Source organism: Rhinolophus hipposideros (genome assembly GCF_964194185.1).
Source record: "Rhinolophus hipposideros genome assembly, chromosome: 11".
In the NCBI taxonomy this organism is placed as follows: Eukaryota; Metazoa; Chordata; class Mammalia; order Chiroptera; family Rhinolophidae; genus Rhinolophus; species Rhinolophus hipposideros.
Window position 1 is genome coordinate 4,642,590 of NC_138057.1, and position 20,817 is coordinate 4,663,406.

Here is a 20,817-nt window from a genome sequence, read left to right on the forward strand (position 1 = left end):
TAGGAAGAAACTGTTGACCAAAATAAGGAGTCCATAATAAGGACATTTTGTAGGACTTTTGTAGCCTGCCATTCCTAAACTGGTGCCAAATTCCTGAGTGGACACTGAATGTTTGATACTCAAATGTCGTTATTTAAAAGGCAGATAGTGGCCTAAGTTTTAGGTTTACATTTTTCGGCTTGGGTTTGTGTAGAGCAAGTCTAAAGTGCTGGGGCACCAGTTAATCTGACTACATAGGAATTTAATCTATGAGTTATGCAAAGAAACAAACACAGATCCAACCCATTTTAATTTTCCCAGTGACACTTTATGTGGTGTGGTTCAGAATCTCTGCTATGCCCACATTGGTGACATAGATGGTAGTTTACCTTTTTTGACCTTATTTATTTAGAAGTCTAGACATGAGTGATTTGGGTGGAGAGAGAAGAGAGCCTGTGCAGTGACCCCTCTCCCTCCACCCACCTCCTTGTGAGTCTTGCTTGTCTGGAAGACACTGCTTTTCCTGGTCAGGAAATAGAGCCCCTAGAAATGGACCATGTTGGAAGTAGAAGAAAACAAGAAGTGACACATATTCATCTCCCTTCCACCCCAGCTCACAAGAGTGTTTCTGTTTAAGAGGATGCTGGCCGAGGGGTCGGCTGAAAGCCTGGTTCTCTTTTTGTTGATTATGGACAAGCTCTGTTTACCTCCACTGTTCCTTTTCTCCTCAGACGTAGCAAACTTAGAATGTGAAGTGTAAGGACAGCGGAGAAATTGAGGAACTTTTCTTTTCCCTAAAGATTTTTAATTAAAACATTTCAGGAATGTTCCCCAACACATTTAATCAGGGAAAGATCATACTCTGTTTTTTCTTTTTTTCCTTTCCCTCTCTTTCCTTAAAACTTAATGGAAACCCATTAGGCCTCCTTTTTTGTATTCTTTAGAGAGGGTCAGTTAGGTTTGGCCATAAGAGGAAACATAGAAGAAGCTCAAGAAGAAACAAGGCATATTATATTCCCAGGTCCTAGAGGCTGGAGGCACAGCACACAGACCACGTGGGGAAGCACCAGGGTGGGCAGGAAGCAGAGCAGAGGAGTAGCGGAAGGTTAGGCCAGAGCCTTTATTGGGATTAGGGCAGGGGAAGGGAGGGCAGGGTGAGCAGTTTAGGACTGGCTAGTTTGAATGATCCCAGGGACTCTGAGCATCAAGGGTGGCCCCCAGTTGCCTGGCACCTGGTCTTGGGATGACGAAGGCAGAGGGATGTTGCCTCCTGGGAAGCACAGGTCAGATAGGGGAGTCCTGGCTCTGCACTGGTTGGTCTGCATACCACATGCATGCTCGCCTGGGCCCTTTGCTATCTCTAAGAATGGGCTAACCCCAGAGAGGTGGTCTCTCCCCAGCTACAAAGGTTTTCTAAGATGTCAAAACATCATGACATACTAAAATAATTACAGCGGCCATGTCTTTGTGCGGCAGAGGGCTATAACAGAGCTGCACTTGACATCCTGCTGCTGCCTGAACCTATTTTTAGCTGCTGCCTTTGAGACCTGCATCTATCCACCCCCAGGATCCTGAAGGGAAAGACTCCACTGGGAAACGTGCCCTCAGTCTCCAGTGCATGAGACAGCACAGGGCAAGGGTAGGCGCGGCCTAGTTTTCTGAGCGCCTGGCTAACCAGGCACCCACATTGGATTAGCTGCCACTTTACAAAGACAAGTGACCATAGAAGACTGAGGGGAGACCAGGTGTTTGGTTCAGGCTTATGTGATTCTGTCAAGACTAGAGCAAAAGGAAGGCTTTGTGCGGAAGACTGCCCTGAGCTTTACAGGCCCTATGGGAAATCCTGTACCCAGTGTTCTTCGCAGGGAGCTTTGCAACGGCCCTTCCCGCCTCCTGCCGCCCAGTCCACATGTCTTATAGTTTATAAATAAATGGAATCAAGTGGCACATACTCTCTAGGGCCTTGTAATTACGATTCGTTCACGCAGTGCATGCTCACAGTCCACTGCTTTTCACTGCTGAGCACCAGTTAACACACTTTGTCCACTCAAGGCAGATTTTGGACATTGTGGCCACTGCTTTCTGGTCCCCACAACCCCCTTCTTGCACAGCTCTCCAGCTCCTGGTGGATTTGCATTAGTGTTGAGGATTTCAAAAGCCTTACATGGTTCTGTAACCGTAAAGACTAAGAGCTCAAGTCCTGTTGTGTGTGACCTTGCTGGGAAACATGTGATGGGCTCCCCAGAGGTCCATAGCTGGAGTTCAGAAAAGAGCACCATCTCTGTGGACCTTCCACTGGGCTTGGCTTTACAGCTGTGGGTTCTGGCATTAGTATCCCATGATCCGGGCTCAGCAGGCTCAGGCACTTGCTGGCTGTGTGATCTTGGGCATGTTGCTTAACTCCTGTGTCTCCATTTCCTTGACTATAAAGCCACCATAAGTAGTCCCACCTTTTAGGGTGTGTGAAGATTAAATAACTTGTGAGCCCATAGAACAAGGCCTGGCACGCTGTCAGCTCTGCGGGGTCCCCTTTTGTTTTGGGGTCAGATTGGCTTACTTCTCCTGTATTCCTGCTTTGCTATGAGGGAGCAGATTTCAGTGGAATTAGGTGGGTTTTTTTTAAAGCCTGTGGTAGTTGATGTTAGAAGATGCATCTCTCCAAAAAGATAAGTGATTTTTAAAATCTGGCAGTGAAGACAGATACACTCAAGGTCTCCCAGGGCCTGTGGATTCCACATTGCTTTGGGGGGCCCTGTTCAGCCCCTCAGTGGCACCGTTTGGCTGGGGGACCCATCCTGATAGCCTGAGAACTTGGCTCATTTATAAAATTGCACCTGCCTGAATTACGGGTGTGCATTTATCTCTTTGATGGGCTAATCAGCATCGTGAAGCAGTCAAGTTGGGAGCAGAAGACTTTGTCTCACCCAATGGCCAGAATTTTAAAGGGGAAAAGAAAATTCAGTGAAAACATTTGTAAGAATAAACTAAGTCCCTGATCTTTTAAAGATGTTTGTGACACCCCCTGTGACCTTGAGCAAACTTTAAAATAAGTTATTTTAACCGTAAGGACTATTAGCTTCAATATTGTCTCAGTTGGCTTTTACTCTTTGGTCTATACATTCTTAGCAATCCCAAGAGTTTACCTTTCATTTTGTGAGAAATTTCTGCATGGTTAAGGATCTCTTTTCTAGTTTCCAACTGGGTTTGTTTATGCGAACTTATAAGATACTATTTTTTTGCATCTGTTTTATAATTATCAACCAATATTTATTTACACCAACTGCGTCTGTATGTCTGGGACATGCTGCAAACTGTTGCCATAATAATGGCATAGGTGACTCTAAAGCCAAACACTTGGGGAACTTTTTGGCATCTCATTGATTTCTCAAGTGGTACACAGACTTCAAAACTCCTGGCTCTGTTTGTGCTTGCAGCATACGTATTGTTAGAAGATATAAGTGGTTTCAACCCATTCTGGTGAAATTATATATTAGAAATCAAGTTTAAAGTATTTTTGATGCCTGAAATTAATATTGAACCCTACATTTGCTGCATGGCTGATTGTACTCGGACACTTTATATTGCTGGTGCCGGAGGAGTGTCATCTATTAGCCTGTGGACAAAACTGGGAAGAAGCCTTTCGCTGTAATGTCCCTCTCTGGATGCTCTGGGCTCCTGCATGTCTTCTCACCCAGGCTGGCAGACTCGTAGCTCCATCCTGCTGGGTGTCAGACATTGGTTTTAGGATGGAGATAATGACCCATTTTTGTGTGTCCTTGGGAAGGGAGAGAAGCTATCCCCGTGACGAGAGTGAGCATCTATGATGCCGCTCAGCGTCACCTGCCACAATGTTAGGCAGGCCTGCAGGTTTTCTTCCCCAAATGGTTCTCTTTTTATTGTCACTTTCATCACCAAAGTCTGGGTTCATCTTCCTGCCTGCTGTTTCTCAGCAATCCAGCACATGGCTGCTAAATTAATGTCCATTCACTTCTATTTCTATCGTATCACCCTACTTAAAAGGCCTCTATGGTTTATCCCTCCTCAACACATCTCTGAATGCTTTTCGGTCCCAAGTCTGAATTCCTAACTCCTCCTCTTTACACATTTGGGCCCAGTCTGTCATTTCCCGGCACATCCATGTTTCCAGAAGGCCACTCCTCACACTCCCTCTGTCGTGTTGCGCTCCCTTCTGGCCCCATATCCAGTTTGCATTTTCTTGTGATAACTCCTTGGTCTCCAGTTCCTTTTGCACTGACGGTGTGTATCTGCCTTCTCATTTCTCTGAACGACAGAATTGCACTCTGAGTAATGATTAATAGCACATGGCGTTCTCTGGCGATGGTCTCCTCCGGACTATTCCACGCATTGCTGGTCTCCTCTGCTACTCTGCAGTTTTCTGGAGAACACAGACTGTCTTGTCTTCTCCATGGTGGTCAGGGCTGAGATGGATTTGGTGTGGGGATGGCACGGGAGCATCAAGGACAGCTCCGAGGTGTGGGGCAGGGGAAATCCTATTTTCTGCCATGGGAAGATGGTGGGGGGAGATGCTTTTGGTGGGGACAATCAAGGCTTGTTTGAAAAGCTCAGTTTGAGAAGACTTTACAACAGTGAAGTGGAGACGCTAATTGGGTGTAGGAATTGTTCATAAAATCCTGGTACTTTCGGAGATGTTAAGCTAGAAACAAAGACAAGTGAGGCAGTTGGAGACAGTGAGACACCTTAGGATGGGAATGGATGGAGATCACCACAGCGTAAGATGAGACTGAGGTCCAGCAAGGCCATGGTTCCAGCAGTCCTGAGGCCTGTGGTGTGAGACCACCCAAGCAGGGCTTGGGAAAACAAGATAGGAGCGGGAATCTATTTTCTTCCTACTTACCCAGTACCCACCTGGAAAGGTACAACAGGATGAGGTTGGGAGTTACGCACAGGATTTCTTTGACGAGGGTCCTGTTCTCTGTGATCCCTAACCCCCAACCCAACTTCAGACATAACGTGCGGTTTCAGGAGATCACGCAGACTTTGACATGTGTCACGGAGTCTGGGAGGCCCAGTAGACCAATGGACTCACACTAGTGAAATCTGAAACAGGAGTGGGTTTGGTCTGGGAGAAATTGCCTCCTGCTGATAGCCAGAAAAAGGTGCTGGGAGTATGGGGCACCCTACGTGAGCCATGAGCCCACTGGACCCACCCCAGAGGGCTTTCTGTTAAAGATTGGGGCCACGTCAGCAGCAAGAGGCTGGAGCTACCCAACAAGTATGGATGCCTGGAAGGGGAAGAGGTGTGAGTAGATAAAGAACAGACACTGTCCATTTTGTAGCACAGGCACCCAGATCTTCCCCAGGGAGGGGTCTTCAAAGAAACCAGGAGAGTGCCTGTGAGAGAAGGAGTCACTGCAAACACCAGCCCTGGCCAGAACACCCAGCGCCAGGGCTAGCCGTACCCCTGCATGAGCCCTGGCTTCTCCCTAGGCACCCACATTCCCAAGAAGGGGTCAGAAGCTACAGCCAGAGCTTGGGAGGCACCTTCCTTTCTTGGCCACCTGGATGTTTTTGTATCAGGCAGGAGGGAGGGAGGAGGCTTTCACCATTATGCTGGACTAGGGCATTTTTGTACTGGAAATGGGAAAATGGATGAGGTTATAAGAGATTGAGGATGTTTTCTTATCTGAAACTGAAAGAACTAGATATGGGACATGCATGCTGCTGTATCCAGGTCATGCAGAGAACAAAGAGGAGGTGGGTGGGACGGAACCCTGTGGCTCCCCACAATTTAGAGACTGAGTCACACAGGAGGCAAGAAACTGACCAAGAACCCAGGAGGTCATAGGATGTCAGAGGAGCATGGGGTCAAGAAACCAAGAAAAGGAAGTATGTCAAGGGAGTGAGGAAAACAGTGGCCCATCGATTTGGTGTCATGGTGCCTATTGGTGATTTTGCAGGAGTAGCTAGTGGGAATAAGAGTCGGATTGAAGGGCATTGAGGGGGAAAGAGAAGGTGAGGGTGCAGAGGGCACCATCAGCTTCACCGTGTTGGTGGTCCATTTTACGGAGGTGCCATAATTTATTGAACTGGCCTCTGTGAGAGACAGTGATTGTTTCTCATCAGTCTATTGGAAACCTTGCTGTAACCCCTGGCAGTCCACACAGCCTTCTGGCCTGTCTGTGAGTGTATCTAGAGGTTGCATGCCAGAAGGTGAACTGCTGCACCAAAGGGACGGTGTGTCTTTCCTTTTGCTGGGATCTGACCAATCTGCCTTCATGGAGGCTGTGCCGAGCTACCTCCTCACCGATGTGGAGTATTTCCCCACAAAGTCCTATCAAGCATAAGTCTTTGGCTGTAAAAATGGAGTTTTAGTATAGGCTTTAATTTGTATACCTAGTATGAGTAAAGCTGAGAATCGTTTCATATTTTTAAGAGTCATTTGTATGTCCCATGGACACTTTTTTCATGCCTTTTGCTCATTTTCCATTGCGTTTTTGACGTTTTCCTTATTGACTTATATTAAGACAATTACCTCTTTGACTGAAATGTTACCTCTTTTTCCAGTGCATACATTTTTGTTTTTATGCTGTTGAATGTGTCAGTATTTTCTTTGATGGTTTCTCGATTTTGTGTAATCCTTCCACTCAAAGATAAAAAACGTCTTCTGAGTTTTCTTTTAGCACTTTTATGGTTTCATTACAAACAAAATAAATCTGTGATCCATCTAGAATTCATTTGCATAAAGCACAAGATAGGAACCCCACTTAATTTTTTCTGGATAGTTGCCCAGGTACTGAAATGCCACTCACTGGGTAAATCCCCCTACTGATATTCGGAACCACATTTATTACTGTAAGGGAGGAAGAACTTTCTTGCTCTGCCACCCTATATCATGTGACTGAAGCCCTGCAAATTAGACAAAAGACAGATTAACAACAGAAAAACAGTTGATTAATATATGCAGCGCGCATATAGCATATAGACAGGAAACTAAATGAAGTGTTTAGAACTTACACTTATATAGGCCATCTTAACCAAAGAGCAATATATCTGTACAGAAGTGACAAGATACAGGAAAAAGACTTTGAGTTTCTAGGTGCAGCACATTCTGGCAAGGCAAATGCACTGGGGAGCAAACGGAAGATGAGGGCTAGTGGCACTATTGGTCCTGCAGATTCCTCTGCTGTGTCTCAGGGCTGATCAGGGTCTAGAGTTGTCTCCAGTGATTAACTTCTGTCCTTCATGGTAGAGAGAGGAGGAGGGACACCTTTATAAATTTATGTCCTGTTTTTAGGCAAACAGAGGAGAGCAGAGAACATTTCTTGTATCTGCTTCGTCTCAATTGCCTTTAACTCAAAATAACCCTTATGCCAAAGTGTCCTATTTGGGGTGACATATTCTGCTACCCTTCACCACCTATCTCTCTTTTTTGTTTGTTCATGAAGTTGATCACAAGTTGCTGTTATATATATTTGCTTGTTGCCCCTCCCCCTACCAGAATACAATCCCATGAGTGCAGAAATCACCTGGATGTCCTTTTTAAAAAGATTGTTTAACCCTGTAAAGTGTGTGTGTGTGTGTGTGTGTGTGTGTGTGTGTGTGTGTGTGTAGACAGCAGGGTGGGCTGCAATGAGATAGATGAATAGGGAGAAAGATGGTGCTGCATGATTTCAAAGGATCCCATTCAAAACTCCTACTCTCCAAAGAAAAGGTTATGAAATATGAAGGATACTGGCTCTAATGATAAAAATTTTAGACAGAATAGGAGAAGATGGTGAACTCATGAAAAAGTGGGGGTTGGCATTTGAGGTTACTTTCAGATAACTGTAGAGGTGCCAAAGATTCCATTTTCCTTTTCACTGAGCTCTGAGGTCATGGGTTGGCTTACCGGAATGAGGTTGCACTGAACAGAATGTTAAGAAACAATCTCTATTATTAAAAACACAGCAAACCTGCTACCTGAGACTCACATTGGGATTAAATGGAATTACATGAAGCTAAATAATTATTGCTAAATAAACAAACTGAAACAGTACTGCTCACCAAAATTCAGGGTGCTAAACAGTAAGGAGGGACAATGAGAACTGTTACATTTAAAATTTGACTTTGATATTCAAGTTACTAATTTCATTCATCTAAACATTGCAGTTGTTAATAGTTATGTCACATTTTTATTTCGAACAGAAACACTGTCAACCTGGTTGAAATGAGAATTCACACACACATGCTATCATATGTGCGTTAGAAACAAATTTATGCCAGTGAGGAAGGGAGAGCATTTTCCCAGAAGTGACAGAGAACTAACAAGCCTGCTGCCCAAGCTGTGTGTGGCCTGACTAGATTAGACCTTTGATGGCGTCTAGCCTATATTGTAGGTTAGACATTTGACATTTTCTTTTTAAAAACTGTCATTCAAGACTGATTTTTCCCCCCTAATCTTCTATGTCAGTGGAAGGGAAAATAAATCTGAGGCTTATTAGGGGTAGCTAAGTAATGACTTACGGGAGACTTTCCACCATAAAATGCTTTCCTAGCCTGCTGAGACCATCATAGATTTAGCTGCTTTGTTCAGGTAAATATATCACTTAATATAACAAACACAGTGCAGAGAGGCATTACACTTTTAAAAAATTAAACATAAAATTTAGATACAGGGGCTCATATAGCTGTTTAAAGAGACAACTTGACCTTCTTCAATAGGGAATTTACTTTTAGAAAGTACTTTGGGTGATAATTTTGATAGAACCACAGTGAGGCTATTATTATAAAATAAATGACTAAGCACAAACATCAAAAACATTTATTTCTTTTAAATAAACTTTTTCTGAGTCATGGTGATTCATAGTCTACAGTTTTCACGGCGTCTGAACTTTTAGAATAGTATTTTTTTCTCTACTCTCTATAATGAATTTAATGGCAGACATAAAGCTTCTCTTAATAGTCTCTTACCTAATTTGACAAGGTCATATTTTTCTTAAAAGCATTGTATTGGGATGATAATTATTTTTCTAGATGATAGAAAATAATTTCAAGAAGTATTCAGCTAAGAAAGCTTGTGGAATATTTCGAAGACCCATTATCTTCTTTATCATTTAGCATGTCTCCAAACCCCTGTTTATTTTTTTCCATGTTCTCTTTCTCCTTGTGGGAGTTGAGAGGTACACCCAGCTCTTTTCTGAGCTCCTGACTTTGGAGCCACATTCAGTGGATCTGCCATCATTTCTCACTGAGGCTGACTCACAAAATTGAGCTTTGTTTGCTCTCAAGTGACTGTCTTAGCCACATCCTCCCCACCTCAGGCCCCAGCCTCCAGCATCTGGACCACATCTGGTCTCACTTTTGCACATTGTCCCCTCTGTTCTGTGCTCTCCTGCCCTGTGCAGACCTGAAGGTCAGACCCTTTGCAACTGGTCTTCCTGTCAGGCCCCCTCAGTACCTAGGACACGCGTTGCCTCCCTCAGAACGGTGCCTGGTACACAGTAGCTGCTCAATGAATGCCAGATCCATGGAACTTCCCTGCACAGGCCCTCATTTCTGTCTCATTTGCAAACCCCTGGAGTTCTTCCCCTTTAACATCCGCTTGATTTTAAGATATTTACTAACTACAGAAGCTGGTGTTAGACAAAAACATTTGAGGATGGAAGTTTTTCTGAAAGGAAAGGTTTATTGGGCCATATTCTAGCCATGAAAAGTACCAAGTCCTGGGGTCTGCAGTCTGAACCAGCAGCAGCATGATAGATGGAGAAAACAAACATGTCCGCAGTCCTGACGATGACAGGCTCTTTTATACGTTATGTTTTGGGGAAAAAAGATGTAAGTTATTTTGAAAGAATTTATATTGGCTACAGATAAAGAGGATGGGAAAAGTCAGGGCGGGAAAATTCTGGGAGAGGTGCAGAGTCTGTCAGGAAGTGGTATTTGTAGCTTCTGGATGGGTTGTGGGCAACAGGCTGGAAATTTCATGTGTAAGCAGGATGAGGTGGCATCTGGTGGTGGGCTGATCTTTCTAGACAAGAGCTGAAATAATTACCAAAGTTGATCCAACGTTTCAACACACAGTCAGGAACGTGAGCAGTCTTTTGCTGAGTTTGGCTCAAGTCCGTTAACTGACTAGCCTCCTACCTGTTTCTCCCATCCTCCTGTCCGCTGAATTTAATTTAGGACATCTGAGAATTTTTCTCTTGTCAGTGGGAATAACACTCAGAGAGATTAACTTCTTTTAATCACATTCTGACTCACTTCAGAAGGATCTTGATCTATAGCAGTACTTATTAAGAGTGGGCCTTGTGCCATGTCCACCACCATGACAGAATATCCAGGGGAGTACATTTCAGGGTACCAAGTCTCTAAAACGGAATTTTAACCAAACATAAAAACAAAACAAGAACAAAAACAATGTGTGGCATTGATACATAGCACACCGTTAGGATACGAGCACGCCCAGAAAGAACCAGGATACTGCCAGTCAGAGTCAAGATGACTTGTTTGTGTTTTGCTTAGTTTTGTATTTAAAGGAGAAATCAGATGACTCCCGAACTGGCAGGTCTAGTTTCTATGCTGGAATACACAGGCAGATATTTTCGCTGGGGACGTGAATCTGTAGAATCTCTGGGTTATGGAATCTTGACTGACATGATAAAATGGCTCTCTTCCTGTCCTCTTAAGGGAGGCCATCAGCCGCGTTTGTGAAGCTGTTCCTGGAGCCAAGGGAGCCTTCAGGAAGAGAAAGGTACTGTCCTCTCAACTCTGCACGTATCTCCCCCTCTACTTCCTCCCTCTTCTGTGGTGACATCTTTAATCTTTAATCTCAGCATCTTTAATCACATACAATTGTTCAATCCCTCCTCCCATGGCCTGGCTCTTGTCACTTTTTTTTTTATTAGGGATGGGGGAACAAAAAGGCATCCCTTAGTTTAAAGGGGGTAACTTGCAGTGGCTCTTGTCACTTTTAAAAACAGAAAGTTTATTACCAGAGGGTAAGTGGGGAGGGGGTGGTAGATGAGGGTAAGGGGGATTAAATATATGGTGATGGAAGGAGAACTGACTCTGGGTGGTGAACACACAACGGGATTTACGGATGATGTAATACAGCATTGTTCACCTGAAATCTATGTAACTTTACTAACATTTGTCACCCCAATAAACTTTAATTTTTTAAAAAAAGAAACAGAAAGTTTAGATTCCCTCGCTCTGTCATGTGGTTGATGAGGACAGTTAGCTGTCACTGCCAACTCAAAGCAGACCTGGTTACTCACCATGGGCCTAAACCTAAAGTTGATGATGACAATAGACATGTAAAAATAGGGCCAGGCATTCTGTTAAGCCTTTAGAATCATTAATTCGCTGCATTCGAACGATTCTCTCAGGTAGACGCACAGCCCCAGTTGTGCGCCTGTAAAAGTTTAACAACTGTCCTTTGGGGGGATCACTGAGAAGCACTAAATGTGTAGTGTGTGTGCTTCCATAGTGTAAGTACTTCCAGCATGGACAATTTCAGGCTCTAACATGATATCTCTAAAATGGATTGTGGAGCTGAGCTCCAGCCCTGACCGCTTGGCTCCAGTGTTGTGTGTTCAATGCCTGACTTGACCTTTTCACCCTGAGGTATTTGAACCAGAAGACAAAAACAAAACTGGATTAAGAGAAAGCTCAGAAAAACTCTTTACTTAATGTCTAGTAAATACAGAATTAAATACCCACCATCAGGACTTTTGTGTGCCTGGACTGAATGTGGGAGAGTATCTCTGAGTCTGTCCTGTGGCTGAGGTTTCAGGGCAGGCTCTGTGCTCGCCTCTGCTGGTCCCAGGGCTCTGGGTCAGTTCTGTCTTCATAGCTTGGGGACATTCATGACCCACAAGGCAACTGACTTTCCGGCAGACAACTTTGGATGAAGGCTTAGATGTGCCAGTCTATGTTCTAGTCAGCCCACAGGGGATATAAAAAGCCAAGCAAACCTCCAGCATCTTGAATACGGGAACTAGGAATGTGTCTGAGAACAGAGACAGGGAACATCCTCTTTCAGAGCCAAGTGGCGCCCAACCAGCAAGTCTTGGGTTACCCTCCTGCTGCTCTGGGTGAGAAGGTAAAAATGATGCTGACTTCTGGGCTCCCCCCAGGTATACTTACTCAGGGCCCAAGCAACTCTATCCTTAATTAGTTCTGACAGGAACTCACAAGCAGTGCCTGCCTGGTTAAGAACTAGTGTTAAATGGCATATTAAAAAGGGTGTGCTCTAATCTGAAGAGAAGTTTGGATGTTTAGCAATGGACAGAGACAAGTGTTGGCAGTGCCCATGCACAGTCCCAGGGAGAACGTGCCTGCTGTAGAACACAGCTTATAAGGTCCCTCTCCTCCATTCCACAGAAATGTGCCAAGGACATTTCTGATGGGCTGATGGATGCCTCAGTTAGAGCCGAACTGAGTCTGTCCATCCTTGTGCTATCTCCAGACCCGCTGAATTCTAACTGGACCACCCATGTGAGCTCTGAACTGGAGGATGTGTTGCCCAAAGCATGTGTGTTCTATTCCTTCAGCAATGAGTGTGCTCATGACCAGCTGGGATTGCCCATAACCCCTGAGCTGGATGGTGTAGTCTGGCCCTGCTAGTATGACTGGGTGTGATGAAACTGGTGTGTGTGTCTGCAAAGCTGCACGCCCTGGCCTGTGGTGCTTTCCCCAGGCCTACAAGTCACCCATGAGATGTATCCCAACATGAGCTGCCTGGGATACTGATGTTTCTGCCTTTCCCTCATCTCAGTGTGTGCGTAGTAGCTGTTTTACAATTCGCATATTGCACATTCTAGAATCGTTGTGTTGGTGTTGGATCCCAACCCTCCTAGCTCATTTCTGGAACAATTTTCTTCATGTGCCTAATGAGAGTGGGAAGGTGGAGGTCTGGGGATGTGGCAAATAGGAACAACATAGAGGCTTCAACAATATGGTCTCCCGTGAATCAAAAGCTAAAATACTGCTGCTTGATTTCACAGCCTCCAAGCAAGATGCTGTCCAGCATCTTGGGCAAGAGCAACCTCCAGTTTGCGGGCATGAGCATCTCCCTGACCATATCCACTGCCAGCCTGAACCTGCGGACGCCGGACTCGAAACAGGTCTGTGGGCTCTCGGGCTGCTGCCCTGTCCAAGGCCCCCCCACAGTGGGTGTGTCATAGGGCTTCCCACTTCCAACTTTGCCAGGTCTGTGTGGAGCACATTTCTGTAAAACTTTCACGAGTGTGCAAACTTTGGCCACTTCTGAGGGTCGCCAACTGGATGATAGATGGACGTGGCTCTCTTTAATTCTGCAACAAATTGCCGTTTTTTGAGGATAATGCATGAAGTCATTGGTTTACTTATGTATGTGCATGTGCAAAAGTCTCCTCTTACTGTCCTTGCTCTTATTTTTTTTATACCATATTCCATTCGTTCTACAGCCCACATTTTATTTTCACATTTTGTCATCTTTCAAATGAATTGCATGTCATGGTTTAATTGACAGTATTTTTTCTTTCTTAGTGGGCCATTATTTTGGATCCTCTCACAGTTGACAGTGTGACAGGGTTGATGTGATGTGGTGTATCTGTGGCATTCCCAGTGAGGAAAGTGTTGGTTGCTGACCATGGCAGCACTGCAATGATGTTCATTGAGGCAAATTCTCGTTAGGATGGTTGGGCTCCTCTACAGTGTCTATTTTTTAGGTTTCCCTGGTGGTTAGTTCCTTCTGCTGGAAAAATGGTTATCTGATATCATTATATGACCTGTGTGGTCATTCCCTAGAAGACCTTATTCCCAAGGCTGTCTTTATTTGACCTGATTCAGAGCTTGCCCAGGGAAAAATGCCTCTTCCCAAGGGATGTTTGTCAAGAACAATTAGAGGTAATTGTTTAACATAATGGTTCAAGTGTGTATTTGAGCAGCTGCCCTGTGTACCAATAGGTAAAAATGCTTGTAACCATAATGTGCCTTCACCTGCTCTGCTCAGCCTGGGCCTTCACTGCTGGCAGAGTGAGTTGGAAATCATATGTACCCATGCTACACAATGGGCAACCCACACACCTTTGGATGACACACTTCCTGACTCTGGCAGTATGTCACCAGGGATGCCCAGGGATACATGTATGTTGCTATACATATTCATAGTTATTGATTTCCAAATTCCCCACGTAAGCAAGCAGCATCCCCACCTGTATTTAGTTCTCTGCCCCACCCTCCACATCTGAGATGTTGAAATAAATTCTAGATCCAGAATTTCTAGAAACAAGAGGGAATGTCTGGGCTTTGTTTTGACATACTGGATGCCACTTGTCATTCCATTCCTTTGTTCTGACTCAAGTGATGGGTGATCCCTTGTCTTTTCTCATTGGCCCTTCTAAGGGATGGGTTAACTTGTCATTTAGGTGGTAGATTAAGAAACTTCAATAGGCTCAACCACTCTCTGGAGCTGCCTCAAGTCTGCAGCTGACTCAAGTTACCCGTAATGGCTAACAGAGGTTGGTCCCCTCAGCTCTGCACTCATATGCCCACACTTATTCTATGTGTCCATTGCACCTTTTATTTCTAGGAATCCTCAAACTGTGGTCCTCAATTCTGTGGGAACTTATCTCTTAATTCCCCTTTTACCTAATTCCCCACTTCAGAAACAGTAGAAAGGATGAGACCACCATGACTGGCCCTCTCCATCCTGGGATTGAAGCTGGTTGGGTGTGTTCAGTTCTCATTGTCCTGCCCTTGGTTTAGGTGGATGGGCATGAGTCAGGGTAGATGCTAGCTTGGACATCATGATCACAGTCTGAGGAAGGTTTGATGGGAGCCAAAGCTCACATCTCTCTGGCTCTCCTGTCTGGCTGAGTTTAGTAAGGCCTTGACTGTAGCAAACTGAGAAGAAGCCAAGTGGACACTCCATTCTCAATACAGAGAGACAGCAGCAACGAAATGCCTGCTCCCATCTGTAAAGCTCTCAAGTAGTAGAAAAAGATGAAACACCCTCAGATAAAAAAAACACATGTTTTCAGTTAATTAGCTTTAATTTCCTTACTGTCCTTTCAATTTCTCTTAGCCAAAGGGATAACACTCAATCACACAATAATGGTTGTACATTGCGTTGAACAAATATAATTTCCATTTTTTTTCTTAAATCTTAGTGTCCACGTTGATTTCCAAACCCCAGTTTTAGAACTGTTTTATAAGTAAAAATTAAAGAAGCAAAAAATTAAATAAGCAAAACTTAATTTTAGATGTCATAGTTTATCATCATTTGGGGGCTGCTCTGTCCTCATTGCTCTCCCAGGAGCCCATTACCCCTGGACAAGGAAGGCAGGATTCCAGAGAACTTCAAATGGCAACTATTTGTTTGGTCTATCTGGGCTTGGGCATAGGCCATGGAGCTGGACTCATGGCTTTTATTTATTTACGGTTGACCCTTGAACAATGCTGGAGCCAGAGGTTCTGACCTCTGCAGTTAAAAATCCATGTATAACTTGATTTCCCAAAAACCTAACTACTATATGCTCAGGTTTTTCTAGATCCTGAGTAGTTTTACAAGTCCTAACAACCGAAGTAGACATTTAAAAGTACCTCCCCCCCCTTTTCTTTTAATCTTACAATTCACTTATAGTTTTGCTTTGAGTTTTATAGGAGCATGGTTGGAAAAATCCCTTGGATGTTAGGATTATGGCTCTGTAAATTCTGACTGTCCATCAGTGAGGGCCTGAGGGGGCTGAGCAAAAATAAACCTGGTTATGTTGGGAAGGAGACAAGAGTGCTGTTTCCACCCCCGGAAATTTACTTCAATGTCGTTTCAGCGTTTTAAAAAAGATAAAAGTAGCATGGAAGACTTATGTCTCTTTTTAAATTTAGGGCAGCTTCTAATTTACTCAGTGTCTACTAAATTCCACTGTACCCTGAAGTTTATAATGCATATGGAAATTTCCCCTTTTAAAATGAACTTGGAATGTCCTTGCTGGTTTTTAAATTGATAAATTACAAGAATGCCAGAGATGGCATTGATTTTGATCTTGGATGCAGGCTTTCCAATTTATGTGCACATGACACAAATGGGATAAAGTGGGGGACAGCCACACTTCCCTCCACTACAGTTATGGGGTCTGTGTGGAAGATCCCAAATGTCTTTGGGAACAGACACTGCACAGTTGAAATGTTTTAATGTGGGGGTGAGACATTTTCCTTCTCAAAGAGGCATGGCTGTTAAGACCTTCTGTGTTCAGTCACAGCTCTGCTGTAGTACTTTGAGCATGCCACTGGGCCCCTCTGGGCCTCAGGCTCCCCATCTGTGAAATGTGGTTACAATAGCCCCTACATCACAAGGCTTCTGTAAAACTTATTAAATAAACTAACTCTGGCAAAGCTGCTAGATGAGCAGCTAACATGTTGTGAAAGTTCATTAAAGGTTATCTATTGTTATTACTTTCATAATTGTTATTTTCATTGAGTACCAATCTTACCATTTGGGGAAACCTTGTTGATGTGTATTGCTTGCCAACAGTTGGTTTTCCAAGACAGGAAGGGTAATAACAATACATCTTGTTTCTTGTTTTGGATTTTGCAGATTATAGCGAATCACCACATGCAGTCCATCTCCTTTGCCTCAGGGGGCGACCCGGTAAGTGCCCTGGACTTTGTTTTCTCTTGCATTTGTGGGGAATTGTTGAGAAGGGGCCCTGCTTCCAATGTGTGCCTCTTGACATAATCAAGAAAGTTTACTATGACACCAACTATTTCTCCCTCTTGATTACATAAGCTCTGCTTGACTATCATTAATTTTCATTTCATTAGCCAAGAGCTGTTAACAATCCTTGAAGCACTGACATTCTTAAAAGGTACGAAACAGCTCACCAGCGTTTCAGAGTTGCCCAGTGTTCTCGTCTCCTGACTGCCTGCCCTGTTTTCTTCTGTTTTTTTTTTTTATTGGACCTCCACTGGGGCCCTCCATTTTTGTATTTTAAGTCTACTCGAAGACTATGGAATTACTTAGTTTGGCTTATTCATAAATATTTGTACTTGACATTTTCCCCTCCAAATTTACACTGTAGTCTTTTAATGGTGTGTTTAACCAACAGGGAAGGAGTTGTGGAGAGAAAGAGATACAGAATAGAGAATAGAATGAGAATATTCTGTTTTTGCATTGCCTCTTTTATGAAGGAGATACAATAACAATGGGATTTGCTCCCACGTTTGGTCAGGAATGCAACAGTTCAATGTCAGGGTTCAGTTTCAGTGTGGTGAGGCAGGACTCAGGGCCACACTCACACATGCTGCTGTTTAATGGCTGTGGACAGTCCAGCCCTTTGAAGAAACCCAGGCAGGAAATCAGTCATGAGGGAAGGAGGTTCAGGGAGAAAATACAAACAGCCCTTTCTAGCAGTGAAGGGGAGAAAAGGCTCCCCCTCAAGCACGTTACCATGTTATTTTTTATTGGTCTGAGTAAAGTTCTTGCCAGTCCAGGGAAACATCTAAAAATTAGGACAACGGAATGAGTTTTCTTTGGAGCCAAATTTACTCAAAAAAATTGTTCTATATCTTGGCAAGATGTCCTTTTGCTGTTAAGTGGTCTTTTTATAATAAAAGAATGGTAGCTTATTGTGGTGTTTTTATTACTGTTGTTGTTTTGTATTATTCAGTCGGTGTAAAAGTAATTGCAGTTTTTGCAATTATTTTTAACCTTTTATACTGCAATTACTTTTGCGCCGACCTAATATTTTGCCAAATTATTAGTAGGTAATGCTCAGATTTTAAGTAAAAGTTTACCAATCCAACGTAGCCTGAGTAATCGGTGCATATATCACTCCTTATCCCGAGGCCTTGTCTATTTCTAGGCCTGGAAGGTAATCTTCTCCATGCCCCATGTTTACCTCACACATCTTTCCTCTCAGCCTCCTTTTACCTGGGTAACCTGATTGTAGAACTGCTGTTGGCACACTGAAAGCCATGTCAAGAGAGTGATTTCCTCTACTGGGCCCAATATATACATTTGCAAAAAGCAGTGCAATCATGGCTGAGTGTCTCAGCTGCAGGAGAGCTGGTAGCCCGCCCTCCCCTCGTCCAGCTGCTGCAGCCCACACACGCATCACCCCAGCATCACTCCTACCAGGAGAGCTCAGCTGCAAGGAGAGGCATGGGCGTCTTCCTGGCTCAGACCCTTGAGCCAAGTGCACCTGCAGGAGAAGATTTGTCCATTCTGAAGATGGTTCTTTGCTCTTAAACTTCTGCTTAATTGTCGAAGGATGGCCAGAGAACCATTTAACCATCTCATTCAGTGGGTTTAACTGGCTTTGGCCCTTTTTCATACTCAGGGTCTTGTTTCCAAGTCTTCTGTGATGGTTTCCTCTTTTTTCTCCCTTCCCTTCCCTTTTTTTCCTTTCCTTTCTTTCTAATCCTTTAATTTTTCTGTGTTTCATTATAAAATGAATGACCTCATTGAGATGTATATTTAGAAAGTGGAAGTCTTACATAATCAAACCCATCATAGGTGCATTTCTGAGTATTATATCTACACATGAATGTACACCTATTCTCTGCCTCTGCTACACCTACACACATATCTACTTATGCCTCTACCTATATCTGTATCTGGCTCTAATTAACTTGCAGTGGCTGTCAACTTGTTTGCCCAGTGTGATGCTTGGAGCCATTATTTCTTAAATTTGAAAGGTGTCCTAGTTTGAAAAATAAAAGGCAGAAATATTGCATACTTGCATTAACAGCTCCTTTCAAGAAGTTGTCTCAAACCTCATCTTCATGATAATATCATGAGTGGAGATGCAGACATCTATAAAATGGGAAGCCAAATACATTGTCCTGTGTTAAAATTATTTGGTTCTCCAGGATGCACACAGGTCTGTGAAGTATTTTCAATTTCCCTACCACCTCTTTAAAAACAAAAAAAGGGAAGCACTCAGTGACCCTTAAAGTAATTCATAACTTTTTATATTCTTTCTGATTTTTTTTGATATAGGAAATGTCACCATACCATGGGATAGGAAGCCTGGTTACTTTCCATTTCTACTTTAACTAATCCAAGTGCATATCACATTGTGCATGAATTCCCTTATCTAATTGGTTTGTAATCATTACAATTGGTAGGTGTTTTAAATAAAACCAACAGTTATAGGTTCTATTCATTGTTCTGCTGCTAAATGTGTATCATTTACTGCTCTGTACCTCAGTTTACCAGGTAAGAAAATGGTATTTTGAAAGTCAAATAAGACAGACTGGAAAACACTGTTAACCCCTACAAAAAAAGGCACACTATAATTATAATCTACTACTACGAGCCATGTTAAAAGACCACCAAAAGAATGCCAGAATAATGGTCAGGCTCAGAACGTCCTGGGAACTAAGAACAACGATGGATAAACACAGAATAGGCACTTGGCAGCCTGATCTTTGAACTTCCTGTGCTCATTATGTGATGTCAAGAACATTGTTTTAAACAGCAATACATTCCCCCACTGTGCCAGAAGAAAACCCAACACTGGCGTCAGAAAATCTATATCCTGGCTTCCATACTGAGTGACAGGGACACCTCACATCTTCCTGGCCCTCCTTCCCTAGCTTTCTCAGACTAGAGTAAGAATTTAAAAAGAAGAGTTTCCTTGTGTATGCCACTAGTATTGACTCAAATTAATTTTGTTACCCAAATATGTACCAAAACAATAAGTGTAGACTCCTTATGTTATACTTTTTATTGAACTGTAAACCCCAATCAAACTTGGAAGTTAAATAAATAGTTAAACCGATAACCTTCAAAGTAACATTAATTAACTGAAATTGATAAAGTTTTGCTGAAACTAAATCTCTGCTCCCAGAGTGACTCTACAGCTGGCCACCATGGTGCATTCAGAATCTTTTGAGGTCAGCACCTCTCTACTGCCGTGGGTACCAGGTGACGCAGTCGTGCCACTAATTTCTTCTATTCAAGCAAACACTTCAGTTGTACATCACGGTGTACAAATGTGACATTAATTTGCTTCTAGTGGGGCAAAGGCATCTAGCCTGGCAGTTCTTTCCTGTCTTTTAAAAACCGGGTACCCATAATGTTGGAAACCCAACTAAAAATCTTGGTACTGAAGTAGCATGCAGAACATGAAGACATCGTGGTCATTCAGGTGGTCCTGAATATGCTATTTTTAAGATTTTCAAGATTATCATGGAAGTGAAAACACAAAATTAAAAGGAAATTCTGGTGACATCTCAAATGTTAGGGAGTACACCTGCCCAACCCTAGGTTCTGTGGATCTCAGTTTAAGAAACAATAGTGCTCCCTAAGGACACTTCTGACAGTAACATCTCCTGAATCCAGGAAGAGGGTCTATGATTACAAGCCACATTCCTTATTTTTGCCAATAGCTTCAGAGTCTGACCAGATCTTCCTTGATGGAAATGACCGGAGGACAGGTAGACTCGTTTGATTGTCGCCCACTCCCTTTGTGAGGTCAGTGTGTGAGTATACCAACAGGCAGTGAACTGAGTGGGAAGAGGAAAGAGGTGGCCAGGCTGCACGCTGGAGAATGATCCTGATAACAGCCTGTTATGTGAAGAGGTGCTGGAAGAGCTCTTCTCCCCCTGCTTGGTCTTACTGTGTCATTGTGAGTTCCAGGGATGACGACCTATGGCATGTGTCTTCACCACTCACCACCCTGCAATGGGTGCTCAATAACCATTGCACTCTCACCCACACGCATGCTCCCCCTTGCCCTCCCCCATTGGAGGGCTTTCCAGGAGCACTATACAGAGAGAAGTCGTTGGCTCCTCTACCCACAGAACATGATAAGGAAGGAACTCACGCACGCCAGAGAATCTTTCAGATGCCGAAAACAGCGAGGCTAATCAATAACCTTGCAGCCC

General features: G+C 43.6%; 1 protein-coding gene across 2 annotated transcripts in view; it reads left to right on the forward strand.

Moving 5' to 3' along the window:
* The window catches only part of SHC3 (SHC adaptor protein 3), a 185,490-nt gene that overhangs the window by 74,652 nt on the left and 90,021 nt on the right, over window positions 1-20,817 (forward strand). For both annotated transcript variants that reach the window (XM_081067439.1, XM_081067440.1), the window contains exons 4-6: window positions 10,627-10,690; window positions 12,948-13,067; window positions 16,520-16,573. In XM_081067439.1, the coding sequence (XP_080923565.1) occupies window positions 10,627-10,690; window positions 12,948-13,067; window positions 16,520-16,573 (238 nt within the window). The remainder of the gene's footprint in view (window positions 1-10,626; window positions 10,691-12,947; window positions 13,068-16,519; window positions 16,574-20,817) is intronic.